Below are 25,883 nucleotides of genomic sequence, written 5' to 3'. Positions count from 1 at the left end.
CTTATCCCGAGGCTGCGGGGAGGTTGTACCGCCCCACATCCTCCTGCAGAAGGGGACAGCTGGTTACGGAAATACTCCTTGTTTCACCTTCTAGATAAAAGCCTATTTAATAATTGATGCTCCTGTAACAGCTAATTGCCGAGCTTTCGTTCTTCGGGAACACACGTAACTTCTGCATTTAAAGTGTTAAATTATTGAAGGTTTGTAGAAGTCCGGAATAAAGGAAACAAAACCACATGGCGTGCTAGCATCAATGACTGGGTGACGTTTTCACTGCTAAAGCAGGCGTGCCAAAGCAGCGAGCTGTGATAGAAAAGTTCAGCTTTGATTCGAAATACCTCAGGTGTGTCGCTGTGGGAGTGGCAGAGAGCCAGAGGCAGGGAGCAGCCACAGGGAGTGAGGAACCCTCCTTTGGCTGCTTCTGACATCCTGCTCTTGCCTATTTGAGGGCTCTCAAATTGGCAGCTCATGCTGGAAATAAGAAAGATAAATGTTTACATGCAAAAAATAAAGTATTTTTCTGTGGCTTAAAAATTAAAGACAGAATTTTGTCTTACTGTTCTTCTGTTTCTTTAGAATCACATTTGAGTTCTTAAATTGGTTAAAAACATTATGTTCTGAAAACCTCTTATCTTTCTAGTTATGTGTGAAGAAACAAACCCCTCTCGATCTCTTTCAAAGTTTATCTAAAGGAACAAGGTTTCTTTTTCCACTGACTGCTTTGAGATTAAAAAACAGATTCTTAACTGGTAAAAACGTTCAGAGAACTTTTTGAGTTCAGTAAATGTGTGGCATTTCATGTGAGCTGAATGTTCTCAGGTGGATGAATTAAGCTAAACCCCAGTGTCATTTAAGTAACAGATCTTAATCTGGATTTAAATGAATATATAAATACTTCTAAATTAGCAGACAGGTGAGACAGCTCAATAAATCCTTTGAAAGTTTGTTTGAAACATTATTGTGTGGACATTTGCTTACAGAGGGACAAAGGACTCAACCCTTTATAAAACATCTCACTTTCCCTGTTTGTTTATTATATTTCTGCAAAAGCAGAGATTTAAGTGGAAAATCATACACAGCAGCAACAGCTTCTGGTTGTGGTGGGGAGGTGAAAACTGCAGATTCCAGAAAAGTGACAGATGCAAGTGCCAGAGAACCACCTGTGAATGTGTGCTGTGTGCTTTTTCCTCAGCTTTGAAATAAATCTGAAGCAACCTTATCTGATGTTGTCTGTTGGTCAGGCTGATTTTATGCTATTAACATCATTAACATTCTTTGTTTGCTGATACATGCCTAAATATTGTCTAAAACCAAGACATGATTTAAAATAGGTTACTTTTGGAGTATTCTCCTCTCTTCCCATCAATATCCTTCCTTCCAGCTTAACATTCATACAAGTTCTGTTGATTTTCTTAGGCTTTGTTAAATATTGACTTAAGAAAATTATCAGCTTTGTTTTTACTTTCTCATCTGACTTTCTGCATTCTTTGGTCTTTTGCCTTTTTTAAATATCAGAAGAAAATAAAACTGAAAGGGCACTTTCTGTTTGTAACAAAGTCTGCCTTCTTGGGACTTCTGATAAACTTTAGAAGTCACAGTCCATTACAGTCTTCTATAACATCCAAGATTTTTTTTTCATGTAGAATGATTTAAAAAATATACATACTGTTAAAATAATACTTCTATATAATGAATTACCAAAAAAGAAAAAAAAAAAGGGCATCATATGTTTATTTTCTTCTACCAGAGCAGCTCATCATTACCATATTTGTCAGTGATTATTTTGTTAATCTTCAGTAGCTTTTGCCAAGTCTAAATTTGAGAATAAGGATAGCCTGATCACGTCACTTTGGATATGGTCATCATCCTCCAATGAACTAGTTAAATATTCAATAGATTAAAATTCCTCCTTTCCCTTAGTGATCTCAAACAAAATGAATTTTTATTTAGTTTTTGTAACAGCAGTCAAGCAGCCAAGTGGAGGAGCTCTGCAAATGCAGATAGAAGAAATAGAAATTATTTTATTAGGGAGCACTCTAGTGAAACAATCATGTGTAATTTGGTTGGTTTCATTATCTTTTTGCTTTTTACCTTCAGTGCTACATACTAATATTTCATGTGCAGTCAACTTACACATGCAGTCTGAGCTTCAGGCTTCTTCCAGGTCCAGGAAGGTGAGATTTACTGCAAATAGGTATTATAGCTAAATCAAATTATTGTTTGCATGATCCTTTCAGTGAGACTTGCCATATGTACCTTGATCCTTTCCTTAGAAATATGATTCACTGTTAAATGATTTACTTTTCTCTGCAAATTGGTTACTCAGTCTTTTCTTCATTTTCTGTTCTAGAAAAGAACCAAAGAAGATACTTGGAAAGCAGAAGAACTTAGGAAACATCTAAAGGTGGATTTATTTTATTTCTGTTAGTCGTGCTGTCAAGCTGCCTTACAGCACTAGAATTTATTGGTGGTCTAAACATAAAGAGTTGACTCTTTGTTCTAAATTAGATAAATGGAAATAATGCATTGTTACAGTAATCACACAGCAGTCAATGGCTGTCAATGGGGTCTGATTTGCTGGTCACCCAAATCCAAGTGACAGCTTTGCTTTATATATATTATTCACTTTCCTAAAATGTATATTATCTATTGTATTTATTATCATCATCTATCATGTTTGTTTAGTGCTTTTAAACTGATTAATTACATTATCCCCGGGTCAAATAGGCATTCAGGCTGCAGTCAGTTACATCATTGATATTTACATGAAGTTTGTGTTGTATTTTTTAAAAGCTGTTTTCCAATATGTGTTGTTACTCAATTTGTTAGTTTTTTTTCAATAAGCACAGACATAATGTTAGTATTTACAAAGTCAGGCTAGAACTATATCAGCATTTTAATACCATTTGGGAAATTAAATACATATTTAGTAATCCATCTTTTTTTTCACATGAATATACTCCTATCAAAATAGATTGCTGAATTATAGTGATAAATTTTTTTATTTTATTTCAGGCAGCACTACCAGAGAGTCAAAATGAAGACCAAAAACACAGAGAAAAGAAACTGCAGAGAGAGAGGAGTGTTCATGACATAAACCCTTACAGACATGAATACAGAGGCAGAGAGAAGAGCAAGGAGAGAACAAGAGAGAGGTTTAAATCCAGTGAAAGGGACAGGGATAAAAGGAGAGAGAGAGAAAGGGAAAAAGAACAGCAGAGAGAAGACCGAGAGAGGCACAAGGATAAGGTTCAAGAGTCATGGTTGGAGGAGAGACACAGTGTACTAAAATATAAAGACAGGGACACTGATAGAGAACGAGACAAAAAGCACAAGACATATGAGATAATAGATCCACAAAATTATCTGAAATCATTTGAAGGAAGAGATACAGAACATCACAGAAGAAGAGAAATCAGGCATCGTTTGGGTAAGTAACTTTGGGTTGCTGTTGTACTTGGAAATATTTGATATTTAGATAGGAATGTGCTGAAACCATACCCCATCTGTGCAGAGAGGATAAAACAGGCAGGTGTGAGTACTTGCTGGCTTATTCTATTTTGATGCTTTAAAAAAAATTAAGCTTGTTTCCCTTCCTCTGAGGAGAGGATGGATGTCACTGGTTTTGTTACTCAGTGCCTAGACACTGTCCTGAGTGATCCCTTCACTTGCAGGGTGATTGCTGAAATCAGTAGTACGTGTCATTACTCTTACCATGACACAAGACTGGAGGGATTCATTAGGAGAGAAGAAGGAGTAACCAGCTTTGGAGAGAGAATTTCAACAGAATTCCTATTTAGAAAGATCTTATGTAAGAGAAAAAACATTGCTAAAATACTATTTTCTACATGTTACATTTAATTATCTACAGAGTTGGAATATTATAAAATCTGTTCCCTAATTTATACATCTGTTTTCTAGAGGAGGAGAGAGCAAGAACTGAAGAGAGAGAAAGAAGACATAAAGCACAGAAGGTAAAGGAGGTTAATGAAGTGTTTCCATAACAGAATAAGATAAAATTGTAGAATAATGAAGAAACTAGATCAGACTGTGTTTCCCAAGAAATCCACGAGATGCATAGATAGTAAGGTGATGACAAGTGTACAAAACAAAACCAAAATATATCTCAGCTACGCAGTTTTAAGGACATATTTTGTCCTCTTTTTTTTAAGTAAACATGAAATAAATTTTAATAGCAAAAAATGCTTAATTTTTGTACAGCTACATCAAAAGTTTCCATCTGCTATTTATGCACTTATTGCAAGGGCAATTGATGAGTGTACATCCTACTTTAGACCACCTAGTAGACAGGAATTAATATTTTGCATGAAGAACGTATAATTCAAAGAATTTTCTGTAGCAAAGTGTGCAGTGCCCTAGAAGAAACACGAGAATCTCATGTGCAGCCACAATTTGAAATTTTTTATCATAGGAAATTAAAAAAAAAACGCCTGGAAGATCCATGTGACACAAAGATTAGGTACTTAAAATTCAATCATTTTAATGGTCAAGTCTGGATAGATTTGTGAAGATAGAACTGTCTTGGAGAAGTTTTTAAACATTTAATATTATTTTCCTCTTTTCAGGATAATGATTTAAGAAAGCAAATTGAAAAATTTTTGGCCTACAAAGCTGAAGAAGGTGAACGTGTACACAAGTTTGAGAAACACCAAGAGCTAAATAAAGAGAGAGAAAGAAAATACAGAGAAAAAAAAGAACATTCTTCTGGGACAGAAAAAGAGAGGCTTTCTACAGAGAAAAGTTATAAACATTATGGAAAGGAAGAGGAAGAAAAACATAAATCAAAGAGATCTAAAGAAAAATCTTCCCATGGAGACAGAGAAGGGCCAGCAGCAGAAGCTGATGAGAGAGTAAAAAGTAGAGAAAAGGAAAGAAAGAAATATGATCTAAGGGTAGGTTTTGCTAAAACATTACCTTATCACTTACTTTAATTATTAGTATATAGTCAATAGGGGAATGATAAAAATGCTAGGATTTTAAGTCAACATTTTCAGAAATTTGAGGCTAAAGTGGTAGATGAAAACACTACATCAGCATTTAAGTATGCTAATTCAGAATTGTTTCCTTCCATAAAATTTAAACAAAAAAAAAATTGCCTATATGTTAGAAACATCTTTTATTCATAAAATTCTTTCTTGTTATGACTTTTGAAATTTTTGCAAATACTTTGAAGTGGAGATGTCATAAGGCTTGAGGTCCATTAAAGTTTATTGGCTGCCTTTATAACAAAAAAGATTTTAATAGATGCTACTTTTATGTTGTCTGTGAAGGGAGCACATCTATCCAACTCATAAGTAGGCAGATGAATATAGACCCTTTATATTTGTGGGGTTTGCCTCTATTCTGAAGCCACAGAATATCTTTTATGTTTCTACTACAGAGCATGATGTTATATCCTAGAGACTTAATGTTACGTTATATCCTAGAGACTTAATGATTTGTAATTTTTTACTAATGTTTCATAAGTATTTATTCAACAAGACTGAGAGGAGAAATCTCTAGTAATTTGTAACTCTTAGAATCAAATGAATTTTCTATAGACATATAGACATACAACAGTTGGGATGGTCTCAGGTAGTTTCTTCTGCTGCCTAAAGAGTGAAGATGTACAAGCTTCTGAAATAGAAGTTCATAAATATATTTTCTAGTGACAATATGAGTCATTTTCAGTGCAGGGGCCCTCCATGAGTGATTCCTGTAACTGACTGGCCGCAGCAGAACAACAAAAGTCTATCAGGGGCTTGCTCAATGTTTGACTTCCTTGGAAATGTACTCAGGTTGCTGTTAGAGAACACATACACTGATGCTTCTGTCCCAGAGTTATATTTTGTTGTTTCTGGATAGATGCAAAGGCCTTTATCTTAAACAACCTATTGAATGCATTTCCAAACTTAAGAAAACCTGCATAATACAGAATTTAAGATCCAAGTCCCTCTACTAGGGATTAAAAGTGCCTGAGACTGTTCTGTCCCTCTGTCCAGTTTGTGTGAATTGTAGTATATACTGTTAAAGTTTCATACTGTAATTTTTTGGATCAGGCTGGCCACAGCCTCCCAAGGTCAGCCCTTAGGCCCTATCAGTTTTTGAGAGCATCTTACAAGCAATGACTGAAATAAAAAATAGTCTGTAATTGAAACAATTCATTAGCAACCTTTATTGCTGTTTGATGAGAGTACTACTAATACAGGTTCATATACATATTCCCTGCCAGCATTTCTGACTCATGAATATTGTGATTTCTTTCACAGAACAGTGAATACAAAAAGGAGGAGAGGATTCAAGAAGAAATGAGCCATCAGCTTGTAAGGTAAATTCAGAGATTTGAAATAATTATATACTAGATGGTGTCTACTAAGATTCAGTCACCACCAAACCAATAAGCATAAATTCTTAATCTCACATATCTGGGGATAATATAATTCTTTTTCATAGGTCCAATAATACAGCAATTACAAAAAAAATCCATCCTCTAAGATGATTCAGATAAAAATGTATGTATTTGTATTCCTTTAATTATTTTTCTTCATCAGGGTAGCAAGAGATATTTTTCAGTCCTTGTAAACTACATATATATTAATCTGGACACTTAGTTTGGGAGATAGAAATGCTGTATTTACCACCTAGAAATTCACTATGTGGTCATGTGGACACATATAAGGTTCATGATGAACTACACATGACTCTATTTTGTTGTTTAGTTTAATTTGAGTATCAATCCTTAGGTGCTATCCTAAATGGTATCTAAAATATTATATTTATATATATAGCAAGTTTGCAGTTGAATATGAAGGTAAATATTCTAGATACCCTGAGTAGGATCAGTTAAATTTCAGGATTATATTTCTAAGTTTTATTACTAGCAAATAGAAATCTTAGAGAAATTTCCTGTATATTCTAGTATTTAGAATTCGTTATTCCTTGAGCCTTGTAAAATTCTTTCTGGACTCTAATTCTCTGAGTCCATGGTTGGTTGCAATTCTCACTTTTAAACGCTAGTTTATCTTCCTGGCTCAATGCAAGTCTGGGTTGTTTGCTTCGGGGACACAGGCAGTGAAGTCACCACCAGTGGCTGAGTATTGTTAATGTTAGCATGGGACAAACCACTTTGGCTGAAGTGAATTTGTGGAAGTGTGATCCTGTGCAAAACTGAAAAATGAAATATTTCAGAATACACATGGTGAGATGCTACCTGGCAGCAGCACTCAGCTGTGTCAGCAGTGCTGAATATTCAGGCAATGTTTTGAAGCTGTTACTGCTGGGGCTGTGGCTGAGTCATTGTTTGTGCATAACTGGGAAGAAGAGTTTAACCATTCCTGGATGGCAGGGAAGGCAATATGGTTTGGTGAGATGTCATGAAACCCTGGTTCAACTTCACGCACTGTTAATGTTGAATCACTCCAATTTGTTATGACACAATCCAGCCAAATTTTCATTTTTATTGTTGCCTTTTCCTATGTTTGTCAATCCCAACAGCAGTATATACAAATACTCACATAAAAAGTAAAAATACTCTCTTCTTGAAGTCTGATATTCTCTACTTACTCTCTACAAATATGAAATAATCAAATAGATTATTGAGGAGCCAAGCTTGTTGTTGACTTGCTTCTGCTCTCCGACCCTGATTGTATTGTCCTCATAAATAAGACCCCTGAATGAAAAAAACAGATTTGAAATCAGTCTTTGATTTATAGCTTCTGAACATAGAGCTTCTGTACCAACCTGATCTTGATCTCTGGCTTGCTGCAGATCTTAATACAAGTGATAAATGTGTGGGGTTATGAATTTTTTTTTTACTACTTTTCTTCCTTTCTTGCCTTTTGATGCAATTATAGGTGTTAAATTTGGACAAAGTTTCTCAATTCTTTGCAGGTTAATGACTTGGTTGTTTCATTATTCTTTTGTATCACAAAGATCTATAAAAATACTTGTAGAAATATTTCAGTTAAGTGGAAATTTCCAACTGTTCTTTCCTGTTCGGGAAAAAAGCCTTTTTTTTTTTTTTTTTTACTAAAACAAACAAAATCACCAGAAAACAAAACTGAAAGAGAAGTGCTTTCTTATGAGTTAACCAATAAAATTGTTTTTCTCTTTTTGAGTAGGACTGTAAAAGATAAAGGAAAACTCATTGAAACAGAGGACATGGACACAAGACAAGAGGTAAAACTAAGGAAGAGGAAATTATTTTTATATTTTGAAATTATTTATTTTAATATTTTTAAATGGACATGTGCAGACAGAATCAAATTTTCAGCAAGTCTGAAGCTGTGTGGACTTGGGTTTATTTGGAAGAGTCTGTGCAGATACAGCCTAACTCTACCATAAAAATTTTAAAAAGTTTTGTGATATTTTCAACTCATTGATTCAGCTCATCTTGAAGTGTGAATTCCTGTGGTGAGGACCTAAATTTCATTTCTAGTTTGTGGAGAGAAGTAGGCAGTACAGTCTGCCTATATTTGGCCTCCTTTTCCATTATCTTCTCTGTCTTCATTTGCAACAGGAGGCAACACAGAAGGGTGAAATTCCTACTCAAGACCTGACTCAACAAGGACTCTTAAATCCCAGGGGTTTACATTCTATGTTGTTGATTTTTTTTGTATATTTGTTGCTCCAAATGCCACAGCCTTCAAGATATTCCAGCATAACTTCCTAATCCTGCTTTGTATTGACAATATATAGATTTTCTCTATAAATTCTTGAAAGTAGGAACCCAGACAATACTGACAGGTGGAGTTTTTTAGTGTGTAAAAAACACATTTGTACCAGATGCATCTGTGTTATTAATAAAGCTGACAGCTCTGTAGGCATTTTCTGAGATGATCATTGGTAACAAAAACTACAAGTAGTAGCCTAAAAGCTAATCAACACTCACCTTTGTTGAGTGTGTTGCTAATGGTGTCTGACTAAATGGAATAAGTATTTATTTAAAAATCATATGAATTAAACTATATGAATTAGTTACTGCTGAGTATCTTCAACCTTGCAGGCAGAAGAAATCAGAGAAATTTCTCACAACTAAAGTTATACTAGGGGATTCAGTCTGTTAATAAAACACTGCAAATGTTGAAACCAGGAAAGTTGCCATAAATAAATGGCATTATTTTAATCAAGTTAATAATCTGGAGAAAGGAAATGTATTTCAAGTTCTTGCAGGGATACCATAAATCTCACTCCATGTAAATAAAGTAGAGGATTCAATGTTAGCAAAATTATTTATATATTAAAATTATCTTGTTCTCCTGTTACATCCATGTCTCTGCTTTTCTGGTTTCAACACTTGCACTATTTTATTAACAGAGTGAGGCCCCCAGTACAACTTAAGTGTAGGGATAATTTTGACTAGTCCTCAAAAGAGTAGGGCAATCTTACTTTGTTGTTAGCACCATCAATGAAATTGTAGGCAGCACAGCAGTTTTTATGTCTTTTCCAGTAAAAATACTGTTAGAAAAACACTCAATCCTTCCTGTACTATTAGTTTAATTCAGTAACTAGCACTTGATAATCTAACTTTCTTTATCTGTATAAACTACATGCTATATGTTTGCTTGAAAGTGTAAAAATATCTGAGAATAGCAACTATTAATCTATTGTATGCTAAGATTTGGCAGATAAGAGATTTTTTGGGGGAAGATTATTTAATGGTTTCATTTATTTTTCTGATTTAGGAAATGAAAGATACACACGTCTTTAATCCAGACACAGAATTTAAGGATTTTTCACTGAATTATGAAGATGACTTTGAAGTAAGTAAAAGTATACAGTTATCTGTCTGAAGTAATTCTTCAGTATCAAAATAGAGAGTAACTTTGTTCACATAAATAAACAGGCTGTTACATGGCTTTTAGTTAATTTTTGGTGACAGTGACCTTAATGTGGCTAACAGTAGATAGTGAGTAATTAAAATGTTGTGTAGAAACTCTCTAAAATATATTTAGTTAGTTTTCATCAGAGATTGGGAGCCAAGTTTTGTTTTTTCAGTTGAAGTGTTCACAAAATGTTTTTTCTGCCTTTGTGGATTTCAATTATTTAAATGACTTTCTGTGAAGAATGCTGAGTTACTTAAATAATCAGAGCTAATAATTTCAGATAAAAAATAAAAATAGCCTGTTCACTTATAATTGAAAAAATATCATAGGAAAAAGATATTGACACATAACATTCACTTCATTAATTTTTTAAATTTAATTCCCTATTTTTACCTCTCTTTTGTCTACGTTAAAGTTATTAAGATACAAGAGTGTGTGGAATGTGCTTTCACTGTGAGCTGAACTAGAATCATCTTTGTTCAGTGAGGGTAGAATTCATCTCCACTCATGTCAGGAGTGATGATTTCCACTGTTGAGCTGGTCACTGCAGTAGCCCTTTACCACTCAGTGAAGAGAAATAAGCACATTAAAGACTTGCTCATATGTGTTAGGTGATTATTTTAGCATGACATGAATTGTCTTAGTTTGGAGAATTTGTTAAAGAATGACCCTTATGCATAGGCAGGGAGTGTGGCAGTTTAGTAAATGTGAGCCTACCATTAAAGGACAGCTTGAATTAAAATTGTCAAATAAACAACTTCATACATCCCTGAAGCATTTATGCCACTGAACACTGTTATTTTATTTTTTCAAAGAACACATAATTCACCTAAACTTAAAGTATATAATTTAGGATATTAAATAAAAAGACTATTTTGGGCACTTTAGAACAACACTGAGATTATCTTCTCTTGATTAAAATTACTGCAGAATCAAGAGGTGCTGTTTTCTTTCCATCAGTTATTTTAGAATGCCTTTCAATCAGAGGATTTATAGATATCCGTACGAGATTTTTATTTTAACATTTTATAATTTCTGTAAAAGATCTTGAAAAATGCATCTATAGTTTGTGTTTACCAAGTATTGGAAGTTCTGTTTCTTTCAAAGGTCTATGAAGATGATTTTGAAGATGATGAAGACAAAAGTGATGAAGTAGGAGATGCAGAAGAAAACCTAAGAGAGGTTCAATTTTCCAGAACATCAGAAATTGAAGAAATTCAAAGAGCAATTACTGCAGAAAATGATAGAATTTTTAATCCATTGCCAAAGAAACTGGAAAATGAAAAAAAGGAGCCAGTCATGGGTATGTGACTAGATACCAGCCTTTTTATATTAAATGTATGAATAACACATACAACTTACAAGTCAGCTGGCCACTTTTTCTAACAATCTGCCTAAAGACCAAAATCTGGTCCTCAGGATGAATCATGTAGATTTGTGGTAAGCACTGCAACGTCCATATTACTAAATGATTCATAGGCATTACTAATCATTTAAATTGTGAAATATAAAAAGTACAGACTGACATTTAATACATCTTATTTTGGGTAAGAGGAGCATATGAGAGTCTGGATTTTGAAAACTTGAGGAGTGCTGGAACAGTTTGGGCCTTCTGCTGGCATTAAATTCACCTTTTTCTTTTAAGCAAAGTTGAAGAAACTGTTCTGGAGGGAAGGCAAGAAAAATATCAATACTACTCAAATATATAGCACTTTATCACTTTTAAATGCAAGCTCTTTCTGAAATGCCTGGTATTCAGTTGATCTGACACCTGTGAGTGCCAGAGCTGCTTATTTAAGTACAGTTGTGGTTCTCCTTTGCAGTCTGCACTGAAGTGAACAACCACATAGAATCATTGTGCAAAAGAATATTAAATAACTTCTTAGTCTGGTTCAAAGTTATTACAGAATGGAAGAAGAACATGAAGTTTCTGTAAGTCTTTCCAGTATCTCTAAAAGGTCTTTTCCAGCCTAGAAGGGTCTCTGATTCTGTCAAGAGATTTTCAGTTAATGGTCATTGCAGCAGGAACCAGCATACTGTAATGTGAATTTCTTCTTTTAGAAGATTCATGGAATTATTATTTATCTAGCGAACAATACAATATCGATAAAGATTTTTTAATTTCAGAATTGTAACACTTGGTGGCTTATTCTTAATTACACAACACACTCTTTTTTTGATGAACTTTTGATCTTGTTTGCTTAAAATGGTGGTTGATCAGTCTGGCAATTATTTTTATAAGTTAAAAAGCATTTTACATGTATTGCCTAAAAAGGCAGTCATCCTTTGAGGAAGTGAAGCACCATTAGTCCTCACTGGAAGTTGGATCTTAAGGTCAGTTAGCTACAACCTAGCCAGGAAAGTGAGTAAGATAGATGTGACATCAGTTGCTGTAGTTGGTCTGTTAACTGTGGCTTTTCAAGGAAGTTTTCAATATTTTCCTTATTCATCTAAGGGTATTAGTTAAGCCTGTGTTGATGAGGTTCTCCTCTACCTGAGCTCTTACTCCGAGGTGTAGTGTGCACATGGTGAAGTCTGTGTGACTTGAATGCAATCTTTAAAACTGATCACAGAGTGTTTTACTGTACACAGGGGAACAAGGCACCTGCTGATGGCAAGAGAAAGAAAAAGAGACACTTTCTGCATAAGTCTTCTAAAGTAAAAATTACAATGGTCAGTCATTTTGAATTGATTGATAAGGAATCATTGTAAGGACTAAATGCTGGCCCATTACTGATGTTAAACTCTTTTTACTGAAAATGGTGATAGAGCACTTTGTGTAACATGTGAACCAGGAACTTTCAGTAGCTGTGTTGTAACAAATCTACTGCTTTTTAGACTTACTGCTTAACATTTTCATGCACTTTTAAGTGTGAACTGTAACACTGTGTTTTACAATATCACAGAAAGGCAAGATTCTTCTGTCAGAAGCTCTTTTTGTGGAATATTCATGGATTTCCAAATGGCAAACCAAAGACAAAGCAGCCGAAGTATGGCCAGTAAGCAGAAGTAAGTGTATTTTAAATAATCCACAAAAAATGACAGCTCACTATTTGAGATGCCGGTTTTTTCATTATATTTGAAGTATGTGAATTTTATAAACTTGAGTCTTATGGAATCAAATACTTTATTAACTAGCAGGAATTCGTTTTTAAGTATGTATAATTTACAGGTATTGCTACAAGTCATTTTGTAAGAGAAATGTATCTATATATCAGTTTATGTGCATCATTTTATTACAGAATGCGTTGACAGGATTGTAATTTCTTTGTTTAATCCTTCAGTCATTTAATTAGATATTGACTGAAAATACTAAAGAGCGAGCCTTTTAACTACCATCAGATCTCTGCAGAACTGTAACTTATTGAAATAATCAAGAATATATGGTGCATATAGTTGCCAAAATAGCACATTCCCTTTCAGTGATAACATCAATTGCTGTAAAAACATGTATTACTGATCTAAAATTGATCTAGATTTGAGATACCTAAGACATCTCTGTATTTTAAAGAAACAAATTGGTGCCTGCTTTTTGTGGAACTTGACAGGAGCTCCAGATTTGTCTGAAGCACTGTATAAATCTCCAGTTTTCTGTTACAATGTTTGGATGCATAAAGCAAGATTATTAAATGTTATTGTTAATACCAGACTCCACCAAACTCCATGATGTTTCATGGCTGTACATCAGTGGCTAATTTTCACATAAGGGAGATTTTATTGTCTAAGCTATTTAATTCACATTGCCTAAGCTATATACTCAAATTTTACACAAGTTCATTGTCTAGGCTTCCTCTCTAGGCTGTAGAGACAGATTAAGAAACTCACAAAAGCATCTCTGGAGAATTGCCTTCTGGAATGTTTGTCAGCCTCTGCTGATTAAGTACCATGACTGATTATGACTATGTTTATAACTCTGTGTGCATGCTGACAGCATACACAGCCTGAAGATAATGAGCATTTTCGGGGAAGAGGAAGGGGTTGTGGCATTCAATGTTGTGATTACTACCAGTAAATAGACTGAAAGCATCCCATAAATAATTTGTGGCACTTGGGAGTTGTAAATTATAAGTACAAACTCATTTTAAGGATTTATCTGCATGTGTCATTAAGTTTAGAAACTAATAAGTAAGTTTTATATGTTTGAGTTATATCTCAGCAATCTATGCCCATGTTTTTGAAGAGATGATACGTTGGGAAGCACAAGTTAAAGTAAAATGTGGATAAGAATATGCAATAGATGTCATCAAGTAGCAAAAAGGAGATGTGAAAATTGTCCTTATGCATAAAGAAAAATTCATTTTAAAATACTGATGAAATTCTAGCTGTTGTTGCTCTAGTCTTTTCCCTTTTCAAATGCCATCTTGCCTCAGCAAGAAGCTGTAACTAGAAAGTGCATCTGCAGGAGTGTTTAGATATGAAATTGCTATAGATCCATAATTTTATCTGATTTGTATTTATGTATCACTTTAAGTACATTAAAAACCTGCAAGTGCAAGAGAGAGAAAGCGAGAGTGCAAAATTGTGTAATTATCAAAGACTGTAGTACAGCAAGAGCCTGGAACTCACTTGTAAGCAGACACCGTTGTGTAATTCATGCAGTTCACTCTAGAAATGAAATATCTTAACAGCTTTATGGCATTAAAGTAGATAGTTGTGTGAATTGTGACAAGGACTGTCAGTCTTTTCCTCCAAATATGTAACAAAGCTAGGAATCATACAAGATCTTTATAAAGCATGTACACATATGAGTGATGTGAGTTAATAATATGAGTTTAGGAGAGTTAGCCACTGCCCTAACTATAGAAGAAAAAGACATTGATCTGTTACCTCACAGGACAGCTTTGGAATACTTAGGCAAGACGATCTACTGAGCTTTTGATAGTTTGGCTTTACTAATAAACCATTTGAAGTTTGCCATTTGCAACTATTATTGTATTTTCAAATATGATCATTATCTCAGTGTAACATTAAATGAAAACTCTAAACAATAGTCTATGTATTTCTATTGTTACATTTTTATCTGCTAATTAATTTTGGTACAACTTCAATTCCCACAGATTAAAGGATTGTTAGATACAAAATCAGGTTGTCTTTCTTTAGGAATACCAAATATTTGTTCTTAACCATTTTTGTGTTTCTCTTTTGTAATTTATCCTGAAGAAAACGGACTTCAGATCTTCTCCCCCTAATTGACTTGGATTTCTCAGTTAGTTTTTCACTACTGGATTTGCCCCCTGTCAATGAGTACGACATGTATATCAGGAATTTTGGTAAAATGAACACTAAGCAGGTGCGTAACAAATACCTAGTAACGTTTCAATCCTCAAAGGGCTGATTTTCCTTCTGGAAAAGAATTTTCCTTAAAAAATAAAGTTTCTAAAGCTACCAGTACATAAGGTAATAAATTAATCATATTGATCTCTAAGCCTTAATTACTATAAAGCAATGATTTCAAAACTTTTGGCCAGACTGGCAATTTCCTTTACGTATTAGAACATAACTCTTTCATTTTTCTTCCCCATTTTCTAAAGGACTTTTTGCCTGTCAGTGGCTCAATGTCCCCATGTATTCTGGGTTTGGTGATTACATGCCGTGGAAGACATTCTGTATTTTTGCAATATTATTTATTTAGCACTCTGGTGTGAAATGTGGTAAAATGTGCATGCATGAAATAGTGACAGTGTGTCAGTATGCTGAGATCTGAATTCACAAACAAAGAGGCTGAGCTTTAAATTTCAGTTTTAAAATTACTAAGTCCTATTCAGTTATGTGCTGTCAGTCTTAGCTGTATCACCCCATATATTGATAATTTAATTTTCTGCTTTAGGCATATGTTCAGTGTAATGAGGACAATCTTGACAGAGACATTCAGACTGAGGAAGTTGAGACACTGGAGAAATGGACACAGCATCCAGGAGAAAGTGCTCTTGTATCTGGAGGTGAAGAACATTTTAATCTTACTCACTCATAGATGAGTGCATGTCATATAAACTTTCTCTTTGGTATCCATTACTTGTGAGAATCTGTAGAGTGGCAGGCTGCATTGATAGCAAGCTGACATAGGCACTCTGAATCCTCATGTGGAAAGTATCAAAAATAAATGGCAGAAATAATTTTTCCTTCTGGCTTGATGTTTCTATTGGCAGCAGAAATGAGTCTCCAACAGATCTTGTCCTTCAACGCTGTTATTTCTGAAGATGAGTAGATTCCTGCAACTCTCCTCTTGTTTAAAAATTAAATTATCCTTTCACTTTTCTTAACTGATTCTCTTTTGAAGCCTTAGGTTTGTTTTTTTGTTTTTCTGTTTCTCATAGGTCCCATAAACAGCCAGAATACATCAGTGAATGGAGCTCCAACACCTAAAATTGATTCACAAAGATTAGCAAATTTTCTCCGGTCTGCATGCCAGGTACACTTACATCCTTAATATCCCTTGGAGCTGGTTGCATAAATATACAGTGTGATAAATCACTTACAGTTCTTGTTCTGACTAATTTAAATGAATTACTTAAATAATACTTGTTATCAAATAGAAAAATCTCTCTGCAAAGGAATGGAATCAGAGCTGTGCAACTTTTATGTCTGTAAAGCTGTATTTGCAAAGTTACAAAATTAACAAGACAGTTGATAAAAGTTTTATGAAATTAATCCATGTAACTTTAGAAAGCTACAAATAGCAAAGCTGGAAGATAAGATGACCCTTTTATTTCTATAAATGTAATTATGTTTGAAAGGTGATTGCTGTTTTGCTAGAGGAAGATCAAGTTGCAACACAACCCAGGAAACTAAGATCTCGACAAACCAGTCTGTCTATTAGTGATAGCTGTTTCCAGTTAAATACTAACCAGCCATTCCTCCATGGTAAGGGAACTTTATTCTACACCTTTTAGTGTACAGAGTGATCTCTTCTTTCTTATGCAAAGTGCCATGTTCTTTGTCATTACTGTGCAAACAGCACATATCAGGATATACAGATGATGTAAACCCCACTTTCCTTTTTATTGCACTAATCTTGCTGGAACTCTGCACAGATTGGTTTCACATAGGGAACATCAGAGCATCTTACAAGAAATATATTCCATCTCTTCCTACCAGAAATAAAGCCAGCAATTAACATGATGGGTGTAATTTCTTGTTCCTGTTATTGAAGGGCCACCCCAAGGAGTGTAATTTTGTTTGGGCTCTTTATGCTGACAGTAGGGCCAAAGTTACAAATAAAGGCGGGTTATTCAACAGGGACTCTGTAGCCTGATCGATTTGTAAAGCAATTATATCTTCTCCATATAAACAGTAGCTGTTGAGATGAAAAGTGAAAAATAGAGCATCTGTAATTATGTTAGGAAGGCCTATTATAACACAGAACCCTGGATCATCTAACAGGAACATGTTGGATGGAGATAAAACCAGAGAAGCCTGACCTGTGCTGTTTCCTGTTTGAGACTCAGATTAATTTTCAGTATATATACTGGCATCAGATCAGATTGGCTTGCTTATGCCCAGAATAATTATTCTATTAATTTCCTGACTCTCTTCCTTTTGCTTCCTACTTCTAATATTTTGAATTCCTTCTCTAGTCCCTACTTTTTTATTGTATAGTTTCAAAAGCAGCACAGTGTTAATAGAAATATTCTTCATAATTGCATCTTAGTTTGTTTGTTGCTATAGCAGCTGAATATGCTTTTTCATCTGCAGTGAATATGCTTTTTCATTTATTGCTTTTCTTTCTTGGCTTTTTTCTTTAATGGTTTAGGCCGAAAAATCCCCTGCTTGTATGTCTCCCAAGTTCAGAGGCAGACACTACTTTCTGCTCATGGATTACCTGAAAAGGCAGGTGTGGGTTTGCTGAGCAGAAAGAGCCTTATATGTGTTTGGAACATCTGGCAGCCCTCTAGTCCTCAGAAAGTTTTAATATGTGATTCAGAGGTATGTTTTAATAACATTGTATATTGTCCATCAATTACAAGACTTTATTTAAAGATCTTATTTTTACATGGGGTCTTTTTTTGTGTTGCTGCAAAATGTGCCATCTTCTATCTTCTGAGAAACACATTTGAGCCTAGTGAACAAAGACTGTTCTTGTTCTATTCTGTGCTTCAGAACCACATTATAGCAATGCTTATGGTGTTTTGTTGGTTGTTTCGATTGTTTAATTTTGCCTCTATTTCATGTCTGAAGAGTGAATGGAAGTAAACATCTAGTTCAGATGTTGTTAGGATTTTTCTCTACTCATTCCCATACAATTGAGTCACCTCTTTCAGCTTTGTGACAGTAGATGTGGTTTACACAATTATTGTTTTGAAAAGGGAAGGCCTGCTGAAGGCCTTGTATCCTACTTCCCTTTTAAAATACATAAACACATGTAATCTTTATTTTCCATAAACACATGAAATCTGTATTTACTGGGTTCCCATGCTCACAAACCTATTTCAGGCTCATCAAACCATTGATCTTTATCATAATACCCGCATACTTTTACTGTTTTACAGGTGATGTGTTGCTGCTTTAGTCCCAGTAAAGCAACATTAGTTTTTGCTGGAACAGCAGATGGTTCATTGTTGGTGTGGGATCTTCGAGAAGACTCAAGAATGCACCCTTCTATGATGATCACTGAAACTGAGTGGACATTTAGAGTTCCCACATTTTCCACAGGTGAGCATCTGTGCATCCTGGTCAGTCACTTTGTGCACAGTGAAATTGTCACCTAAGTCTTGATGTTTCTGTAATGTTCATGAAAGATATCCTAGAGTGAGGAATAACATATAGCAACAGTTTTGTAAATAATTTTATTAGGAGTGTAGGTTTAGGTTAGTTATTAGGAAGACATTATTTCCTGTGGGATTAGTGAGGTACTGGCACAGGTTACCCACAGAAGTTGTGGATGCCCCCCCATCCCTGGAAGTGTTCTAGGCCAGGCTGGATGGGTTTCTGAGCAACCTGGTCCAGCACAAGGTGTCTCTGCCCATGGCTGGTGGTTGGACTGAGATGATCTTTAATATCCCTTCAAGTCCAAACCATGCTATGATTTTCTGATTTAACTTTGGCTGTTGTACTATTAGTTTTCTGAAAAACCCCCACTGCACACATTTACAAAATCCTCTTTTCTTCACAAGTGTTTCTAACTGCAGCAGCCATGTAAAAGTAAACAGTTGTTGCTTATAGATGGACTTTTAATTTTTTTTGTAGGTCAAGGATGCTTGGTCTTGTGTTGCAAGCTGGTGGTCAAATGGATGTGTACAGTTTCATGTAGTTGCTTATGTAAGCAGGCAGGTTTAATGCTGGGTACTTAGGAAGCTTTAATGCCTTCAGTCTTAAATGAGATTAAGTTCAGTGTGCAGGGCAAGTCCAGAAATCATGAGTATCTGACAAAGAACACACATTGAAATTACTTTAAACACACATTAGCCTTAAAATATTATTAAAGGGCAAATATGTATTCTCTTGTGGTGAATACTGTTTCAGGATTTTTCAGGATACTTTCTACTAAGAGTAATTTTTCTTCAATTTTGTCTTCTTTTACAGAAAACAGGGATTTATTTCTACCCCTATTGTTTATGGAGCTTGAAATAATTCTTTCCATACTAACCCTGAAATGGCAGATTTTAATGAAATGTCTGGTACCGTGGCATAAATGGTGCATCAGTCATTTAGAAAATGAGAAGTTTATAGAAATATTGGAACACTGATTTATCTAGTAGTATTTTGTTTATTTAGCAGTTTGCAGTATTGTATTTGAGACTTGTGCAAAGTTCATTATTTGCCATTCTTTCTTTGTAATCATCATTCTCCCATAAGCTGAAGAGTGATTAAGATTTTTTGTTATTTTTTGTGGAAAGTACTGCGTTTAACTGTCATTATTCTCATTTACAGATGGCATTCTAAACTCAGTAAACCACACCTCTCCCATACTGGCAGTGGAACCTGTCTCAACTTCTCTCAGCAGTGACCACAGTTATGGGCTCTCAAGCCTCTCTTATCAGGAGGGTATGTAAACTGCTCTTCTAAGCATTAATCTGAGTCTTTCTTTAGGTATCTAGTGAAATAAATATATCATAGCCAAAATCCAATTTATAATCCCAGTCTGCCTCTTAAGTTGTTGTAGTATCAATTGCATGCAATATTCATGTTTGTTTTCTGCTCTCATTTTTTATGTAATGTTCATTCAGTGCAGCTTCACATCAGATGTGGTTGTGTGCTTGTTATAAAGTCTGCTTTATAGATCATATTTCCATGATAAAACAAGTTATCACTCAAAAACTGTGTTTGGAAGAGTCTTAGAGCTTCTATAATGTCAAAAAAAATTCCCTGTCTGATTCAGTGGAGCAACTTGCTTATATCTGAAAGCACTTTAAATATGTGGCTGTAATTGGTGGCTTTTCCTGTGCCTTTTGCCTGTTCTTTTTATGACCAACCTTTGCAGAGGAACTCTAATCCTCACATCCTCAAATTCTCAGACAGTGTGCTAGGGAAGACATTATCACTTCCATTGCAGATTTGTACTTTGAAATCCATAGTGGTTTGAAGAAATGTGCTGCCTATTGCAGGTTTTACAAGATTCCATCTGTTTCACTTTATGTTGCCTTCCAAAGTCCACACAGAATCCAGACATTTTAAAAAAGATGCAGACTGAGATCATCTGGCTTTCTGCTAGGACAAGCTGCATATACTGGAATAGACCAGCCTAGACCATATAGACTGTTTGAGCTGGAAGGGACCTACAAGGATCATCCAGTCCAACTGCTTGATCAGTCTGGGGCTGACCAAGTTAAAATGTGTCAAGGGCATTGTGCAAATGCCTCCTTAACACTGACAGGCCTGGGGCATTGACCACCTCTCTAGGAAACCTGCTGCAATATTTGACCACTCTGTCAGTAAAGAAAGTTTCATGCCTTTTTTTTCCTTTGGTAGAATTAGGACACTTTCCCTTTTTATGCAGCTGAGAAGATTGTAGAAGTTTCAGAGGAGGTATTAATGTAGGAAATGTTTAAAATCCTTTGTATTGTTCAGGAGGGAGGTCAGTGTGTGAATATAAATTGTTGCCATTCCTTCCATAGAAATGTCAAGCCCTCCGTTTCAGATAGCTTCAATGGATGAAAATGGAATCCTCAATATGTGGGTGAGTATGAATGAAAAGAGAGAGTATAATGTGTAATAGAATACTTCAAATACAACAACACAAATTCAGAATTTCTTAGAATTGCTTCCCTGAAAAGTATAGCAACACTCACCATTCTGTTGGAATTCTCCTTAAAGGTTTTGATCTGGCTCCCTAATATTATCTTTTGGCAAAAGTATTAACAGGTACATGAATTCATGAAAGAAGGCAATAAATTGTATTACTTAATAAAAATATGTTCAAATATTTCCAATACTCCATTGATAGTCCTCAGTCACCTTTCACTCAACTACTTTAATTTTAATATCACAGTGGTGTCAGAGATAATACTGAATGTAGGGGAGAAATTAAATTCCTAATTTATATAAAACAAATGTTAAAGAGATAAAAAGTAAAAATCAGAGGATAAGATTTCCTTGCCTAAAATATGATGGTTAGGAAAGCACTAAGTCTGCTGCTCTTAATTACTGTCCTGACAACTCTTCTATCATGTGTTTTAAGTGGGTTTTTTTGCCTGATACAGCTTTGGCCCAGCTGCTGAGCCTGCAAATAATAAGGGATAAAAGTATTTCACCTCTATGTCAGTAATCAAGTTCCTTAAAGCCTTAACTTACTTTAGTAACTTAAGTAGCAATAGATTCAGGCCAAATGACCACCCTTTTTATTTCATGTATCGTTCGTTTTATTCATGTATAGGAAAGCACAGGAAATGTGTTACAATTTTAAGGTGGGTTTTTTGGTGACTGACCAAGCCAACAAGAGCCAGCTAGCAATTAAGAATGTAGAATGTAGCTGTCCATATTCTGAACATCAAGCAGGCATGTGAAGCTATTTTTAGAATTGCAGACATTGACAGGGAGTAGAGAATCTACCTGTGATCATTGCAATGTTAGACCTGCCTCTCCAAACAGTCCCTTAGAGTTATTACTTACTATTAAAAGTAATACAATTACTTACTATTACAAGTAATGCAAGTAATTACAATTGCTATTACTATTACTTTGAATTCTGGTAAATATTGATTGTTTATTAATGTTAAATATTGACCTTTCAGGTAGTTGTTGAATTGCAGAAAGCAGATCTAGCTGGTTCACAAACTGACTTAGGTGAGTACTGTGCTACTGTTAGAGGTAGAATAAAATGCTCAAGTTTTGAGACTATGAAGTTAAAAGAGAGAGGAAGAGTCAGTGATGCCAAGAAGTAGTTTAGAAGAAGGCAAAATTACTGAGGAAAAGATCTATCCTGAATCATTCATAGCTGATGTTTGGGGTTAGTGGTTAGGTAGGAGAATAATTTTCACTGCTATCTAAATCTCATCTGCTAATTCTGTGTTGGGAATTGCCACTGGACAGCCACATTTTTACAATGTCAGAATAGTTTTCTGTGATGTCAACAGGTATTTTTTTTTTCCAAAGAATGTGCAATTCTATGTCTTTGGTCCTCCTCTTTGTACTTTAGTTTTAACCAAACCTGTTGTAGTGCTTTTGTTGTTGCCTGTGTCTCAATTTTGAGAATTGTCCTAAAAGCTCTTTTTTAGGTAAGATATACTTAATTTAGCATGAGAAGTTTTCTGTGGAAACACTGAAAAACCAAGTCCATTCAGCCCTTTTTGAGTTATGTAAATGAAGAAAATTACATTCTTTGTTCTTTAAACAAATTTACACTTACATGCTTACCTTACTGGAAAAGGCTGTGACTAAAATCCTTTTACATTTGAAAATACATAAATAAACAATGAAGTAATGCCAGCAAACTAGAAATTTGGATCAGTTTCTACGAGCTCATGTGCAATGTCAGGCTATATTAAGCTGCTAAAGCTGGGTATTATATCTGTGTAGAGGTTAATTTTAAAGCTGTTAATTTTAAAGCTGTGGTCATGTGTTGACACATTTTTACTGCAGTTAGCAGTATAACTTTTTCCTCTTCAAAAAATTTTTGTCTTGGAAGGATTTGCTTTATTTTGTTGTTCTCTGCTAACAACTAACATAGATGAACTTTGTGGATACATTATTGCACTATCTCATACCTATAATTCATTGTCAAAGATCCGAATAACATAAATGTGCATTTTAACCATTTCTAGAATTGAATCTTAGAGAGTGCTGAAAAAGGAAGGTGTAGCTATGTTTCTATTTCTGTCAAAGATTGTAACTCTTCACATTTGAATTCTGAAGCAAATAGGTCTGAATGATGTAAGATTCTTACATGTCAAAGGTTGTATTTGCAGTAAACTAATTATGAAATATCCTTTTACTTATTACCTTACGATTTAATTTATTGATTGTACTTTTTTAATGCAAAGTGCTTAAGTCAGTTCAAATAATAATTTTTTATAATTTTAGGTTTAGTTCCTGGAGGGAAAGTCAAGTTAGTACATAGCTCAACTATGGAATTGAGTAACAGGTAGGAAAACTGGGGCATTACAATTTTACATGTGTTATTTCACAAAGCTAATTTTTTCTATACTTTACTAATTTGCTGTTACATAAGATATATTTAACATTATTTTCTGTTTGTGTTTTTTTTAATACACATTTCTTCCTAAATCTAATCATAGACATTTTAGATGAAGAGTTTCTGTATGTACTTGCACAGCTTTAGGACACAATTCCCTGTGTTAATGCATCTTTTGCCTTTGCCATTTTCCTCAGCCTTTTCCCAAAGGATATTAGCCAGAGAATGCCTCAGACACTGACTATTAAATTTCTGTCTTCTAATCCCAATCACTTCATTGTTGGAACAAACATTGTGAGTACCATCCTGAAATTCATCTCATTGTTAGTCTTTTGGTTTGGAAGCTGTCCTATTTAGTTGGAATTTTACCAGTAGACTGTATAAAATTTATAATTTGAGCCTATATTATTAAAATCTGTTAGCTATTAAAATTTGTTAGCTAGTAAGGATCTTTTAAAGTATCAGCTCATGAATTATTTAACTCTTTCCTGTAATACCAATAATGCAACTTTTTTTGTTGTTTTGTTTAATTAATTTTCTTTATATTGTTCACAGGGTCTGGTAGGCCATGGTACAAGACATGATTTAAAAGTTGTTCCAAAGCTGTTCAGGCCCCAGGAGAGCAGACTGAGATCAATAAGCATCACTGCAATTGATTTCTTCCCTTTTGGAAAGCCACTGTTTTTGGTATGAAAACATTTTAATAGAAGTTTCATTTTTTAATTACTTGCTGAGGGAGTATTTCTAATTTGATGTATTTAAATAGATGTGTTAGTAGATTTACCTAACTAATTCAAATCTGCCATGAAGGGTGTCAAAAAAATCATAGAATAATAGGAAAATTTAGGTTGGAAAAGACCTCCAAGATCATCAAGTCCAACCTTTAACCTATCACTGCCAAGTCCACCAGTAAGCCATGTACCTAAACACCACTTTTTATATCTTGCTTAGTTTGTTTTGTTTGTTTGTTTGTTCCAAAAGGTATTTTCTTTTTATCTGTGGTGTAGGTTGGCTGTTCAGATGGAAGTATTAGACTACACCAGATGACATCAGAGTATCCCCTCATGCAGTGGAATGGCAGCACAAAGGGCCAGCCAATTATTGCCCTGCAGTGGGCTTTGACAAGACCTGCTGTATTCTTTGCCCTGGATGCATCATCCAATATTTACATTTGGGATCTTCTGGAAAATGATTTGTTGCCTGTGGCCAAGCAGACTATGCCATCAGAGAGGTAAGTGCTTTGTTTTTAACAAAATATTAATATTGTTGCATGGGTTTTTTGCTTGATTTTAAATGGTCATTAGAATTTGCTTTTCTAATTTTATTTTGTGAACTGCTGATGGTGTGGAAACAAACTACAGTGAGCTAAATTTTGACTGTCTTCCCTAGGCTGAAATAAGCCTTGCTGAATATCCCTCTAACTAAAAGTTTTCCTTGTATCCTTGTTAACTGTAGCAACACATTGCTAGTTTTTGGAGCAATTACTAAAATTTTAAAATTTTTAAAATTTTTAATTATTTGAATTTTAAATTTATTATGCTGTACTGTAAAATGCAATCAAACATTGATCATTTCTACAAGCTTGAAATAATTTACAACCGTGATTAGAAATTGATGATAAAATGCATGGGGGGAGAATTGCATGTTATATTTACATAAAATGGTTGCAACTGGTGAAAAGCTAAAGAACATGCTGGGCCTTGAGCAGAAAATAAGAATAATTTAGTTGACTGTAAGTAACCTGATACAAACATGTTTGAAAGCACCAATTAGTATTTATTTTGCCTCATTTAAAAAACACTCCCCTGTTCTTTTGATTTCAGGATTGTAACTATGACTCTTCTGGGAGAGCCAGAAAAAGCAAATGGATTGTTAGGCATTGTGCTGGCCAAGGAGTCTGGACAGATAGACATTCAGTATGTTAAGAAGAAGTGGGCATTACCTCAGCCTGAGGAATCTGACAAACTGTATTCAATTTTATTGCAGTCTTTTTAGAAACAGGGTTGTACAATTTATTGCAAAATGTGTAGTTTATTTTTTACTTCAATTAAAAATTTTTAATGTAATTTGTATATAACTTGTGTATATTTTAAAGACTATCAATACAATATTTCAACTGAAACAATATATTTTATCATAAAAATGACAGAATCAAATTTACCATTATTGTACTCAGAAATATGATGGCTGTGTTTCATTATTGAAAGTACTCTAGATGTACATATATTTTTAAAAAATAGAAAAAATACATTCCTATAAATTGCACTGCTGTTTCTCCTTATTTCACTCTGAAAGAGATCACAGCAATTCTTTGGCAAACATAAAGTTGTGTTTCTCTACAACCTGAATGTGAGGAGATTTCCACCTCTGGGCCGTCTTATACATTAATGCTTGGTAAATCTTCCTTGTGTCTACCTAAAGACCATATGCAAACATGTCAAAACACAAATTACATCACACCTATCTATCTTCTGATTTTGACCCTAAAACTG

General features: G+C 34.5%; 1 protein-coding gene across 1 annotated transcript; it reads left to right on the top strand.

The window, feature by feature from the left end:
• The first annotated feature begins 2,102 nt into the window (after positions 1–2,102).
• On the top strand, positions 2,103–25,656 carry WDR60 (WD repeat domain 60). The gene is made up of 24 exons (XM_031061724.1): positions 2,103–2,174; positions 2,351–2,404; positions 3,016–3,430; positions 3,922–3,974; positions 4,587–4,913; positions 6,270–6,328; positions 8,121–8,178; positions 9,684–9,761; positions 10,932–11,127; positions 12,731–12,833; positions 14,985–15,114; positions 15,652–15,763; positions 16,139–16,233; positions 16,559–16,685; positions 17,575–17,747; positions 18,311–18,473; positions 19,692–19,805; positions 20,876–20,937; positions 21,992–22,043; positions 23,280–23,340; positions 23,589–23,685; positions 23,947–24,078; positions 24,399–24,622; positions 25,215–25,656. Exons 1-24 carry the CDS (start codon positions 2,136–2,138, stop codon positions 25,384–25,386), a joined length of 3,096 nt encoding a protein of 1,031 aa, XP_030917584.1. The 5' UTR covers positions 2,103–2,135; the 3' UTR covers positions 25,387–25,656.
• The last annotated feature ends 227 nt before the right edge of the window (positions 25,657–25,883 follow it).

This window comes from Geospiza fortis, unplaced genomic scaffold (genome assembly GCF_000277835.1).
Source record: "Geospiza fortis unplaced genomic scaffold, GeoFor_1.0 scaffold282, whole genome shotgun sequence".
Taxonomy (NCBI): Eukaryota; Metazoa; Chordata; class Aves; order Passeriformes; family Thraupidae; genus Geospiza; species Geospiza fortis.
The sequence above is the reverse complement of the archived record's forward strand: the minus strand, read 5'-3'. Positions and strand labels throughout refer to the sequence as shown.